Source organism: Scatophagus argus, chromosome 22 (assembly GCF_020382885.2).
Source record: "Scatophagus argus isolate fScaArg1 chromosome 22, fScaArg1.pri, whole genome shotgun sequence".
Taxonomy (NCBI): Eukaryota; Metazoa; Chordata; class Actinopteri; family Scatophagidae; genus Scatophagus; species Scatophagus argus.
This window is the reverse complement of record NC_058514.1, coordinates 4,527,325-4,541,636: the sequence shown is the minus strand read 5'-3', so window position 1 is coordinate 4,541,636 and position 14,312 is coordinate 4,527,325. Positions and strand designations below refer to the sequence as shown.

General features: G+C 42.1%; 1 protein-coding gene across 3 annotated transcripts; it reads right to left on the bottom strand.

Moving 5' to 3' along the window:
• Positions 1-808: 808 nt before the first annotated feature.
• Positions 809-14,277, bottom strand: nup37 (nucleoporin 37). 3 transcript variants are annotated; one of them, XM_046379064.1, is made up of 10 exons: positions 14,048-14,277; positions 12,494-12,691; positions 12,288-12,409; positions 7,534-7,606; positions 7,199-7,293; positions 2,454-2,544; positions 1,615-1,796; positions 1,456-1,506; positions 1,098-1,191; positions 809-1,007 (listed from the first exon to the last, which is right to left on the bottom strand). In XM_046379064.1, the coding sequence occupies exons 2-10, from the start codon at positions 12,656-12,658 to the stop codon at positions 894-896; spliced, it is 987 nt and encodes a 328-aa protein (XP_046235020.1). In that variant the 5' UTR covers positions 12,659-12,691; positions 14,048-14,277; the 3' UTR covers positions 809-893. The 3 variants fall into 3 exon arrangements, with proteins under 3 accessions (XP_046235020.1, XP_046235021.1, XP_046235022.1); XM_046379065.1 differs by having other exon boundaries at positions 13,943-14,222; XM_046379066.1 differs by lacking the exon at positions 14,048-14,277 and adding an exon at positions 13,866-14,013.
• Between the last annotated feature and the right edge of the window lie 35 nt (positions 14,278-14,312).

Here is a 14,312-nt window from a genome sequence, read left to right as displayed (position 1 = left end):
CACATTTACCCGACGCTGCCTCGTTGAACATTAAGCACAACTGTGCAAACAAGTGATCATCTGTCACCTAGAATGATTCATGATCAAGTTAATTAAATGACTGCACTCTGCACAATGAGCCCTTGTTAGCATTACAAGCTTCTGCCAACTGATCCCTTGGCTTCCATGTTTGGTCTTTGGAGCATCGATAATTATTCGCCAAGGTGAGTTGACGGCATGTCTTCCTGTCCCTGCCTCCTCACGTTTGCTTTGCATGTCATGGAGTTGGAGGTGACCTGAAATGGCCCCAGACTCCCATGCTTCCTAGAGCTTTTCCTTTGATTACTAACCCTAAACCCTTACAACCCCCTAACCCCTCCTGCAGGGGCTGTCGAAGAGCTGGAGCACGGCCAGATCTCCTAGTTCTTCCTCATCCAAACCTTCCTGTGGAATATTTGCACAGCATAGCAGGTGGAACAGCCCTTACAAAGATATATATTCTTCATGTGATTAAGTGTCTGTCATCAATAGGGAGAAAAATTGATAAACAGGGAGAGAACACCTGTGGTATGATGATCATGTTGACTGGTGAAGGGGAGAGCTGGCACTAGTTCCTCAATGCATTCCTTTGAACTAAAGCTCTTTTGGCAGGACATAACAGACAGCTGATGTAACTTACTCTTAAGAGAAAAGAAAAACGAGCTCTTCGCAGAAATCCGACCAGACTGCTGTTTATCCATAGCTGACCTGAAGGGGTAGTCAGAAATAAAAAAGAACAAAGCTCAAACACACAGCCAATTTCCATCAAATTCGATATAAACTCGGCAGATACTCAGAAAAATATTTTATTGAACATTTACTAGAATAGAAACAGATGACATAATTATCCATCACAGAACGTGCTGTTCAAATGTCTACATTTCAGTCATCCAAAAGCACAGTTTCCTGTCGCCACCAATCACACAGAGCGGGAGCGTCCGGTGCCAGCTGAGGCCGGATCCTACCGCGGCAGATCCGATCATCACAGGCTATAATGACACCAAAAGGTGATATGAGACTGGATCTGCAGAGAACATTAAAGAGATAACGTTTTGAACTGTGAAATGCATCTCACTGACCTGTGGGTGGCCAAGATGGTGGATAAGTAGCTGACTACAGATCTTCCCTGGACATCCGGTGGTGGCGAAGAGGTTTTCATTGGCTCGAGACCACCTGAGGAGACCAGTATCTCTTTAAATGTCCTCACACAATTAAACTAAATCAGAGTTAGAAAACTTAATGACCTTTTTACATATAAATAAATAAATAAATTATATGAAAATGTTTTATTTAAATGTAGTCAAAACTTGATGACTTAAGTCCCTCTTCCCCTTAAGATAAGATAAGATTTCCTTTCCTTTTGGGTGCATGTCTTGGAAAAACTGGTGAAAAACCACAAACAACAAGCTCTACAATAGATGAATACGGCCTTCTTACTTGAACAACCGTGCTTTATCTACATGGGCTGGTCTTTTTTCCTGAGGGTAACTGCAAAGCATAAAGACAAGATTTAGGCACATCCCATCCTACTGAGTACCCAAATCAAATCAAATCAATACATCATCAAGAGTATATTAGAAATGCTCCCATAGTCACCTGGAGCGAGTTATGTCCCAGATGAGCCAGTCGTTGCCCGCCACAGCGCCGACTTTGATCGTATTGGTGAGGCACCAGTCGGCTGACATGAGTGGCGACTGACCACAGTCCAGCGACAGAATGGCCTGCTGGGTCACCAGGTCATAGAAGCGAATGGTTCCCTTCTTCTCTGCTACCATTAACTGGAGTGGACAGACGGATTCTTTAAACCAGTTTCCGTAGTTAATGTGACTACGACAGCTGCATTCCATGTATTTTAATTTTCATCCATACCAACCACCACTCAATCAGTACTGGACAGACTCTGGCTCCAAGATGGCAGCACTCGTATCTGGAATATTTTGGATTAATTTTTGTACAGTGGGGGGCAGGAGAGACACACCGATCCTCTTTATATAGCTCAATAGTGTGGCCTTTTAAAACACTTCTACACCACCTTGGCACTCAGTAGTGGTCAGACTTTCTTACAAGCATACGCCTGCTTTCACCATCTAATGAACAATGTTTTAATTAGAGGATATTTCACAGCTTCGTTTCCATTTTATAGTTGGGAAGAATCTTAATTGGGCTCATTTGATCACTCCTAAAAAAAAAAAAAAAAGTGTTTTTTGGAAAGCCATGAGGACGTCTTACTGAGGAGTATGAGAGGGCAATTCAAGAAGGCACCACAACCTTCCCACAAAATGGGCTCCATAATGAGCATCTCACAGTCAGTTGGCGGTGACCTGACCTCACACCTGACTGTGTGACCGGTACATGGTACGTATTTTCATACAGACAACTAACTCATGAATGTGAACTCAGAATATGAGCATGTATCTGAAGCAAACTCCTCCTACCTTAAAGGCTTCCTCTGGGTGCCAGCACACACTGATGCCAGGAGAGCGAAGTCTGAGAGCAGCACTTTCATTTCCATCCAGGTCCCACACCCTGTTTTAAAGGCAAGATAAATTAAGACGAGTATTAAAATGAACACTAATAAAATACAACTGATCAAAGCGATACTTGTATTACATAGTTTGCCTTAAGTGCTTTGGTACTAACATTACACAAGAAAAAAAAATCAAGTTTTATAAGTGTAACTATTTATCATGAACTGACAATGTTGTGAGAACTCTTTGCAAAAACCCATATAGTCTTCTGGTTATTGTGAAGGGGGAGCAAACACAGGACTTTTAATCAGTCCTCATTAGTAAAGTTACAGATTGATTGAACTTGATATGTGAATCGCTCTTGGCCTAAAATCTAAAACAAAATCCACAACCTCCTAATTAACAATAAAATTCTGGGTTTTAGAGCAGTTCCAAAAATAGCATCAGCATTTGAGCCACCCTTTGATGCTTACATAACATCTGAAAGAATTCACCTTTGTGGTGCTCGATCTAAAAGCAAAACGATATAGTTCATTGTCCAGATGGACCTAAATGTAACACACATATACAGGCTTGTCCCTAACAGATACAAGTTTCATCACTGCAACAAGCAAAGATGATCCCAAAAAAGGCATTTAGTCGTAGAGTTCAGGCTCAACTCTGCCATAAATTTGTGGTTCAATACGAGACACACGACCAGGCTTTTATGGAACACGATGTGAGCAATGACAGACAACACGTTTTCATCCAAGGTCACGTTAGCTCCTAATTTATGTAACTCCTGCTAGTCGTGTGAGATGTGCAGGGTCTTCATGCCTGATTCCAGGGAACAAGGGCTCTTTTCTCAGATCTGGGCCCTGAGTGTTGAAGACAGACAGACTTATGCTGGACTCCTCTTTCAGGGAAAACGACAGCCTCACATTACATTGAGCTATGATAGCAGGGGCGGGTGCGGGGTGGGGGGACACATCGTCCTCGCCTGAGTCGGCGTTACGCTCCACTCACATTACAGCAAATGTTTCGCTGTGGGCGGCCCACTGCCATTCATTTTCTGTGGAATACAGAGAGGGCAGCAGAATGCACGTCAGTTGAGGAGGAGCAGCGGAGAGAAGTTGAACAGCATCCTATTTTGTGCAAATCAAAACAGAAGGGGCCTTGCAAGCAAAAGCCAACTAAGAAGCGAAGCTCGTGTGAGGAGTTTGACCAGTTTTAATTTAAATAATAGTCAGTTCTAAAACTAAATGATAGCAAAAGCAGCTGGGAAACGCCATGGATGTTTTAGATCACTTGGATGGAGAAAACTGCGGGTCCTGAGACCTGGATCTACAGTTAACCACATCTGAACGATCCATGAACTAGACAAAAAGGTGGGGATGAGGTTGTAGGGGTGGAGGGTGGCTGGTTGCAAGTGCTTCTGGAAATATAAAACAAACGCTTGTGAAGCATGGGAAGGCGCTGACTGATGAGGTCACACAGGAGACATCATCTAATAAAGCCCAAGCAGTACCTCCAAAGACCATCTAAATGTCAAGTGTGTTGTTGGAGAGATTGATGTCCATAGTGGTGCGGTGAAGAGTAGGATATGCCCCGTCTCAGATGAAGACCTCAGTTAACACTCAACTTTTCCTGCCTCATCTCCCCTGCAGCAGGATAGATCCCTGACGAAACTCTGGCTGTTTTTTTCTCTCTTTGCCCATGTGTAGACTCAGCCAGCGCCTCCAACATGGAGCATGAGCGAAGCTGGGAAGGAAGAAAAAAAACCCTCCCAACCACACCAGGAAAACAACGACTAAACCCTATTCTTTCAGACCGCTAGCCAAACAGAGCTCAATTGCACGCTACACCACCAACGGCCAAACTGTGGTCAACCGCGCTGCCCTTCAAACGGAGAGCACGGTCTCCCCAAAAAAACATAACCTTTTCCAAACGAGGTGAAAGACAGACACGAAAACACGGGTGACCGCCTCTGATAAAACACAGTGTAATTGCATAACACTACATCAAGCAATAACACTTGGCTTCCATGTACAACAGAGTTGAGAAGGACATCTGAAGTCCTGTATTGTGTTATCTAAGTGAGAAAACAGCGCGGCCAGAGTGTTACGGTTTGTCAGTGTTTCCCGTAAGTGGAAGAAACGGGAAATGCTGTTAGTGTTGTGTGATCTGATTTATTGTAGAGAGCAGAGCAAATAATCGAACGTGATTCTCTGGAGGGAGAGAACTTGAGAAAAGAGTCCGAAATTATAATCTCATCACAGTGCCTCACAGGGTCGCCCTGGTTGAGCATCAGGATCTATTTCAACAGACCACAGCCCAGAGAGCCTGTACCCCAGGGGGTACTTCTGTAGTTATACCAGGGGATTTGGTATGTGGAGTAACTCAATCAAAAAAAATGAAAAGAGAAATCAATCTTATTAAAAATATATCCTCATATTTGTGTTAAGGAGGAAAATAAATAGTTGAAGTAGTGAGCTTCACACCTGAAAAATATAATGTTAGCTACAAAGCAACGGTCCAAGCCTGAAAGAGATAACGTTACGTTAGCTAAGAGCAAAGGCTGATGGCTGAAACAGATAATGCGAGCTGAAAGTAATGAGTAATGGTGGAAACAGATAGCTAAAAGTAATTGCTAAACAGCTGAAAGAAGTGGCTGAGAAATGTGGCTAAAACCATACTGTAATAATGGATAATAATGGATCAATATGAAGATCTTGAATCATCATCAGGGCTTATTTTAAAGCCCTGACAATATTGACGTCGCTGTACATTATCCCTTAAATAGGCAAAAGGTAATGGATGAATGTCTGAATGAGACATCTAAAGTTATCAATAAATGAAAGAAAAAAAACAGTTGAGTAGATGAATAAACCAGATAAGCGACAAAATAAAAACAATATTCTTTTTTTTTTTGCATTAAATAGCACCTAGTTTATACTTAAACATTAGGTGTGGTGATGATGAAGTGTCAGGCTGTGAAGGTTCAATCCAGAAAAGGTTAGGACAGAAGATGGGATGAAAGCATGGATGAGATATCAAGCTGTTGTAATTTGTTTCCCTTGCACAACATAAGAGATTGAGACAAGTAAACGGATTAACACTGAGAACAGTGAACAACATGCTTTAAACCATATACATAATGCAGCAGCAGCAGGTGTGTGTTATCCCGAGTTCATCTGCGAACTCACTCAACCCCAAATCCCCTTTACGATCTGCAATGTGCTCTTGTGATCTGTAGGTGGCACATTTCCCCACAGGCCCACCCCACTCCACATATACTGATATAGTGATCTGTTTATGTATAATAAACCAAATGTAAACTCCCCTGAGGGAGTGGAGAGTGGTTCCCCACCTAGACGCTGCAGCGTCAGGTTGCATGCTGGCAACGGCAGAGTTCCCACAACTGCAGGGGACCGTGATGACAAAGCTAAGCAAACTTATATTAGAGGTACTGCTGCCAAACCTAACAGAGCGATGGAGAGGTCATGAGCCTATACATGCAGGAATATACTTCCCTCCCTCCCAGTTTCCTCCTCTCATATCGGGGCTCCATTTGTGTGGGCTGACTGGAAGGTCCTCTCCTGTTAACTTGATCTATCCCCTGTTCCGCCTCTGTCTTCCTCCCGCGTCCCATATTTTCTCAACATGACAGAATTTAAATCTTTCAGCAGATGGAGCGCACTGCTGTTTTCTCTGGCCGGTCAGCGGAGGCACGGGAAGAGGAGAGTGGATGGGAGAGACTCAATCTACTCAGTGTGATCTCAGACGACCTGAGGTGGCACTGAGCAGGAAAGGACAACCATCAAAGTGTCAGTGTTTTATAATGACAGATTAACCTGCCGTCAGGTTTAAGATAAACAACGAGAGACAGATCTGACGCTGCTTTTACACTAACCTTAAGTGTACAGTTTATCCACTGTGTCCCAGCTGGACAAAAAAAGCAAAACTATAAAGTTGTTATTGCTCTATTCTACAGTACAGTGTTTTCACTGGGGTGAGGCCCTGGAACCTGTTTACTGTGGGGACTGGCTGTAGGTGCCACTGTTGTTTATAGTTCAGCTTCATGGGTTAAGTTAGGATGATCTTATATTAAATTCTGTTTTGCTTTGTTCATTTAAACTTCTTTTTTGAAAGAAGAAATACAATTCTTCAGTGTAAACTGAATATTTTGGGGTTTTGGACTTGTGGTTGGACAAAAGAAGGCAGCTGAAGACATCATCATGGAATCTGGGAAACTGTAATACAGACTTTCATTCTTCTCTAACAACAATTAATTAACTTAACAATTGGTATAGTAATTGATAATAATTGCTGCAGGCCAGTACTGCAGCACATGCCCGCATGTTGCAGGAGAACCAGCCTGTTGATGCGGTCGGGGGATAGGGGGTGTCCCTGTGGTGACCCTCGCTACTGACACACTTTTTCCCTCCTCTCGCATCAATTGAAAGGGAAAATTTGGGGACCTTGTTATAGGTCCCCCTTAGAGAGGAAAATCTTTCTGCAGCTAATTGGATTTCCATATTTAACCAATTAACTAGAAAAGCTACAAAGCAGCTCTGTGCTTACGCACAGTCACTCGGAGCATGTTGTGCTTAGCATCATGTTTCACTGTGGAAACACAGTCAGGACTTTCTGCACCATTAACAGAGAACAGAACTGAAAATCAGAAGCCGGGAACACACACACACACACACAGAAATAAAAAAGGTTTGGACCTGCAAGTGTGGTCATCACTGACGGAAGCAATTTGTTTTCCCTCTGTGGGCTCAAACACCAAATGGTTAATGTAGCTGGTGTGGCCCTCCATCACCTAGGCAACAGTATAGAAAAACATTGTACAAACATAATACAGCAAACACATGATCAATAAACTGTTAAATGAGAGTTTCCTAGCAAACTTGAGCATACTGCACTGGCTGCAGCTCTGCAGTCTGTGTGTATGGCTACGTTTCCTGTATCACTAAGTACCAAATGTCAGTGCTAAGTAAAGAAAGTTTGACGCCAACTGACAAGCGGAGTTCTGGCCAATGTGCTCCAGATGTTGCACTACCTTGACTTCATGCCTATCCTGAAGATCAGAAGTCAGCAGGCGTAGCTTTCTGTCAGCTGCCGCGGTGCAAAATCTGCAAAGAGAGAGGAAGAGGAAAAGAAAGGGAGGATATAAAAATAAACAAAGAGAGAACATCAAAACAGAGTCAAGACTGTATAGGCCCAACGACAGACTAAGTCTCTTTCTGCATGCATGCCTGCAGCCGCCCGAGCTGACACCTCTGGATGAGAGTGTCGGTGTGTGTGGTAGAAACTTGGACAGAGATCAGTAGAGACCCTGCCAGGGAGATTCTAATTGCAAGCTAAGATAAACAGGGAAAAAAACAAGATTCCTCACGCCATTTACGCATGACTCTGTTCAAAAACTCGTGCAGAGCCAGGCAGAGGACTTTCCCTCCAATCAGTCGCAGTACACACCAGTGCCTGCAATTATTCACACAATTACACTAACTCACTTATGACAAGAAAAACACACACATATCACCAGAATAAACAGACAGCGGTTCACACATTTGCAGTCGCAGGCACAGATGGATTTGGCATGATGTCACTACAAACACCCTTAACGTGCTTCAGGGTATTACTGCTACAGTAGATTAGATTATATGAGGATAGGCCTTCTAACTCTACAAATTAGTGTTGTACTTTGAAGTAAAGCATGGAACACATTTTGGTTTTTTTTTGCTGTATTTTCTACTTTAAGGTCAAAGACATTCTCTTTATTGTTCTCCATTAACCTCGTGGAAAACAATAAAGGTCCCCATTTAAAGTGAAACACTACTGAATTTCAGCTTTGTTTTTATTTATTTATTTTTATTTTTGAGAATTGTGATTATTATTGAAGCACGAGAGTAATGAGAGACACAAGTTTGTCCTTTCTTATTTGACATCATCATAACGTGCACGTCAACAGAGAGCTGAAAACACAAAGGTTAATGCAAATTTTCTGTGAAACAGTAGAACTTTTCGGAACAAGAAACCATGTCTAATTGTGGTACTTAATGATTTTCACAATATGTTATTATTTGCTACATGCATTTCAATATTTAAAGGAAAGGTTCAACATGAAATGTGCTTATGAGCACATCAGACATGTAAATTGCTGCCATTTCCATGCATAAACAAGCTGTGGTTTTAGGCCAAGTTATGGGGTATAACTTTCTTTGGGACCAGCGGTCAGACGCAGTGACTTCCTGGAGTCTCGCTGGTTGTGTTGGCGACCTCACAGCGACGACATGTACTCAGGTGAATGAGCACATTTCCCAAAAATGTTGAAATATATCTTAGCTAAGAGGGAGTTTGATTCCCAGTAGCCGAATCTCCCAGTCAAGACTGTCACTGGCAGTTCGAACATTGGCAAAAATCAAAGATAATACCTTAAAATATTGTATATGTGGGATGTCTGTTTAGCTTTTGTAAGAGCAAAGTACTTTCAAATAGCAGAGACAACATTTTCTTTCCTCAACAGCTCTTCTTTACTCCTTATAAGCTGGATTTTTCCATTGTGTGCTGCTCTGGGGATGATTGGTCAGTTGCTACCACTGACCACAATGTTATTAAATAAGGCTTCTACTTGTCAGATGGGGCAGACTATTTGTTTTGGCAATCAATTAGCATTAGCAAAACATATAATTTAGTGAAGGATGTTGATATCTGTTGATTCCTGTAAGTTTGTCTTGTGATGTATCTCTAATTATAGCCTAGCTTGGGGTATCCTGGGGGCCTAAAACTGCTGACCATGAGTAGCAACATGCTTGGTTTGAGTCCAGCTGGAGAACTTTGTTTATTCCCCATCTATTTTCTCTCATTTCCTGCCACCTCTTTACTCTCAACTCTCTAATGAAGGCCTGTTTACATTTACCTTCTGTGTGTTACTCTCTGTATTCACTCAGTCGTTCCATATTTTCAGACTGTAAGGACTAAAAAAAAAAATGTCTGTATTTAGTAGAAGCCAGTAATTATGTATGGGGTGTCTGGTCTTTGTAGGATACAGTAATATTCACATCTTCCCATTACAAGCTGTTGTGGCGGATGGTGGCAGTGCTGCAGCTCGAGCCCCCTCTCCTCCCCTCATCTCTCTTGCTCTTTTTCTCTCTCTGGGCCCCTTGCTTGAGGCAAGCCCGTGAGAACGTTGTACTTTTCCTGGAAGGCACGGCTACGTGCGGATCGAAGGGAGGGATGGAACCTGAGTGGGTAGTCATCAGCGCAATAACATGTGCGCACGTCACAGGGCTGGCTCGGGGGCCCTGCGGAGTAAACCACATAAGGCCAGGAATTATCGCTGCCTTTCCTTTTCAATTACAGAAAGCTTAAACACCTCCGGAGGGACCGCAGAACCTTCCCATCCACGGCTCCAATTAGGAGGAAACTCTTGCTTTCTAACAATCTACAGTTAGGCTACTTCCCTCCTGTCCAAGGCCACCTGAAATAACTTGGCTCACATCCTGGCAGCTGCAGTGTGACAGTGAAAGGTGGTTATGACTACTTTCACACAGCGCGACTGCTGTGCTCTTTCTACAACTGCCTCTCGTTCTGGTCCCAAGAGGAGGGTTTGAGCATAATCATCCTGTTGTGTTTAAAAATACACATGTCAGGTTTCTGATGTGGGAGCAAAGTATGACCTCCTAATCCTATTACAATGGTCTGATGACCTCTTACATAACGAGAGGCACTAGAGCTGCAGATGTCCCACCATAAATGCCATCTTATAATAAAAACAGCCAGTTATGCTACTAAAACCACTACTTAAACTGATTGATGACTTAGCAAATATGTCAGCACATTTCACATGATAGATGGTGGGCTTAGCTCGTAGTGGCTTTTGTCCATTGAATGTAACACTGAACCACCAATGGCTGTATGGGAAAGAATTGCGGTTGCACTGGATAAAAGCACCAACCAAATAAGATGCTAACTGGAAGCATTGTGTGGTAACCCAAAATGCTGAACTGTACAGTTTGTAAATGAGGTGTGTTCTGCGAGCATGTGATGATCGTGCATGCAACCTGTTGCCGTCGCTCCACATTGTAAAAGAATACAAATACCTGGGAGTGTAGATAGACAATAAACTGGCCTGGATTAAGAACACTGACGCTATCTACAAGAAGGGCCCGAGCCGCCTCTGTTTCCTGAGGAGGCTGAGGTCGTTAAACATCTGACAGACGAAGATGAGGATGTTTTATGAGTCTGTGATAGCCTGTGCTATCCTGTTTGCTGTTGTGTGCCGAGGCAGCAGGTTGAGGGTAGTGGATGCCAACAGACTCAATAGACCCAACTGGGAAAGCCAGTCATTTAATGGGGGTGAGGCTGCACTTTCTGACAGTGGTGTCAGAAAGGAGGATGCCGTCTATGTTACACATTATCTTGCACAATATGTTGCTCTGTGGAGCCACAAAAGCTCCACAGAGCACCTCAGGAGGCCATTCCTGCCTGTGGTCATCAGACTGTCAGGGACTCTAAGTCAATAGACTACATATACCACATACTTGTACAATACCTGTACATACCTGCACACATACCTTTATATTTATTTTCATATTCCAGATATATTCTTATTTCTATTTTTACTATAATCCTTTGGCCTGTAGGCTTCTTATCTTGATTGGAACAACTGTAACAAACCCAATTACCCCCAGAGATCAATAAAGTATTTTGATTCGGGTTCAGGAGCTGTAGGAACAACAGAGCTTTGGGAGATGCCAACTAAAAAGTGTGCCATTCAGGACCTATGTTGTTGAATAATGAAATTAAATCCAGGAGGCAGAAAATAAAGATAGATATTGTTAATTTGGTAGCCTCTTCAATTAAAAACGTTGCTGTTCAGAAATCTCAAGTGCTCTTTAATTTAAACCATTTTTATTCAACCAATAGGACACTTCCAAGCAACAACTGTGCACAAATTAAACTAAAGAGCAGCACCTGACCTAATTGGATGGGCTCAAAATAATCTCTTAATGAGTTTGTCATTGTATGTGGCCAGCACATAAGTGATCTGCAGTCATCTCTATCAATCTCTGAAATGTTTTGCATAGTCTAACAGCTCAGGCTATTACATGGACGCTTTTGGCTGCACCAAGTCTAACCATGCCTCGCTTATTTGAGTTTACATTACCAGTTCAGTTGCACTGAGTTGTGCTGTGCCCTGCCCAAAATGGACCACCTTTGGAGTGGGGTCAAAGTGTGCCTGGCCCACCTCCAAGCAGGCTGTGATGATGTCTTGCCCACTTCAACCAACCCGTGACGGCCTCTCTTTCTTCCCTTTAAAAAAACATAGGTTGGAAGGCTGGCCAGAGAGATAGATGTTTTTAAAGGTCTTCGTGTTCTGGTCTCAGTACTTTTGTGGCTTTTAACTGAGTTGCTGTGGTGTGAAGTTAAGTTTATCCTTCAATGTTCATACTTTTCCAGATATTTATCATTTCATCACATTTGCCTTCAGCTGTAGGAGTCGTGTTGTGTTCGTGTTGACCTTCAAACACTGTTGTAACAGAAATGCAAATCCATGTCTTGCTGAGCTGACTTACCGAGTCCAACAAGTCAAGCCAAGCAAACACATCTGTGTGGAGTGCAACCATTTCATGTGCAGTTTTGATACTGTTGTAATATATTGCCCAGCCTCAGTTTGCAGCAAGGTGCTCTCTAAAATCTACTCAAGCCAAGATACAGACAGACAGATATTACAATGCTGTCCTGAGACATGCAACTTGATAAAGACATGATACCAACAGACAAAAATGTGCTGGAAAGAAGAACCAGTACCTGATAGTGGGTATTCTGTCCAACCGAGACTCTGGGCTCCAGGCAAGAGCATCAACACGCAATTCATGATGGAAAGCTCGAAGAACATTAAATTCCACTCCCTCAATCTCCATATCCTCCTCCTGTGGGAACAAGTGTGTGTTCAGAAAAGAATACACTAGGCGATACTTTCAGTAAACTAGGTTGTGTGATGCTGCGTCTCTAACCTGGAACAGGCAGGTGCCGACTACTACATACTGGTTTCCACCATAGGCCAGGAGAGAGGCGGGGGTACCAGAGCTGAAAGGACTGAATTCAACCACATGGACATAGTCCTCACACGTCACCGTGTAAGTGGGACTGCGGCTCGAGTCCTCCTGCATTCTGTGCATCCCGGTAAAGCTGAATTCAGATCAGAGTTTCCACTGCAATACATTAGAATAAAGGAGAACTATTTGTCAAATGTTTACTACAATCATCAAGAAAATCATGCTAATCACTGTGAAAAGAGCAACGTCTGCTAAATAAATCAATTGACAGAAGAGTATGTCAGAAACTTTTCCACACCTTTATACCAAGGAATGATTTCTTTAGTATCTCTGGCTGTATTAAATGTGTTTTTGGATTATTAAATGCCTTTATTTGTCAGTGCATCAATCAGCTGGATTGGCTAAAACAGCCATTCCCCTCAGGTTATTTTAGTCACAAAGAGTTTCTCTCATTTACTACCAGTATATAATAATATATCAATACCACAATAGAGAATTAAATATCCATGACAGAGAACTGTATCTACAATATAACTCCAACTCCTAGCTTGAGCGGCAACGTCGAGTATTGCTTTTTATAAGAATACAATCTATAGTGGAATAAGAGTATGGGAAATTACATGGAGTTTTAACTACCAAACAAAAAACTGAAACTAAATCACTGACATGAGCAATGATGCTGATATAATCACAAAGGGCAACATGGCATTATGCTGCTCACGTAAACTGCATTTAAAAGAATCTATTATCATAACTCAAATAATTCAACAATATTTCCAATAGTTCATCAACCTCCGAGGGGAACAGTTAGTTAAATCATAAACCGCTCCTCTCAAGGTATACACTAGATTTTTTTGTCAGAAGGCTTGGGGAGAACCTCAGACCAAACCTTATGAAAATATCTGCCTATTTTATATATCGTAGTTTGCACGGAGGAAAGCATAGGTAATAGGACACAATTTGAGTACTTTTACTAAACTATATCGGTCATTCTTCAATTCGGCAAAGATCACACTCACAAAGCAGTGCTTAAGATATGTTTAACTGATATTTAGCTGGTGTTAAATTAGAGTTAACCTTAGGAACGACATTTCCACCTTGTACAAGTGAAGATCTGAGTGAAATACAGACGCCGAATTTAGCAAAATATTACTGACTCATGAATAAAGCTAGCTCACAAACTAATAAGTATACAGTTAAAGCGGGAAGTATATATATATATATGTCCTGGCTATTTTCGTACAAGATGAGTCAGCCATTGCGCTGGTTATTTTGTGTGAGCTAACGTTATATAAACAGCTCTCGTGGTCATTAGACGGCAATGTGTCACCTGGCAAAGAGCTAAAACGTGTCCGCTACCTGGCTGTGCACAGCTAGCAAAGAAATTAGCCAAAAGCTTTATATTACCAGCTTTTAAGATTTAACGCTCCGGCTTAGAACTTAATAAGTGCCTCTTGATTATGTGAGTCTACTCCGTTTCACAATACAGTACTGACTGATATACATTACCACCTTATTTTCAAGACTTTCTTTAAATCAAAAGGTCCGCGCGTTTGTGATGTTTTCAGTCTTGTTCCGGGTACGACATGGAATATACCATTGCGTACAAATGTCAAGGGGTATTTCGTGCAACGTCAAAAAAAAACATCTAAACCAACTCTCGATATATTGGCATATTGTTGAGCTACAAAGGTCATTATTTTCTGAACAACGTAAGCTAGTATTGTGCGATGAAATTATTGGAAAACAATGGAGGAGATAAATAACATTGTTTAAG

Coding starts and splice junctions, on each gene's coding strand:
- nup37 (XM_046379064.1), bottom strand. CDS start 12,658: ATGCACAGAATGCAGGAGGACTCGAGCCGCAGTCCCACTTACACGGTG. Junction 2,545..7,198: donor AGTGATGACCACACTTGCAG/GTCCAAACCTTT, acceptor CCTTTAAAACAG/GGTGTGGGACCTGGATGGAA. Junction 1,008..1,097: donor ACCATCTTGGCCACCCACAG/GTCAGTGAGATG, acceptor GTGTCATTATAG/CCTGTGATGATCGGATCTGC.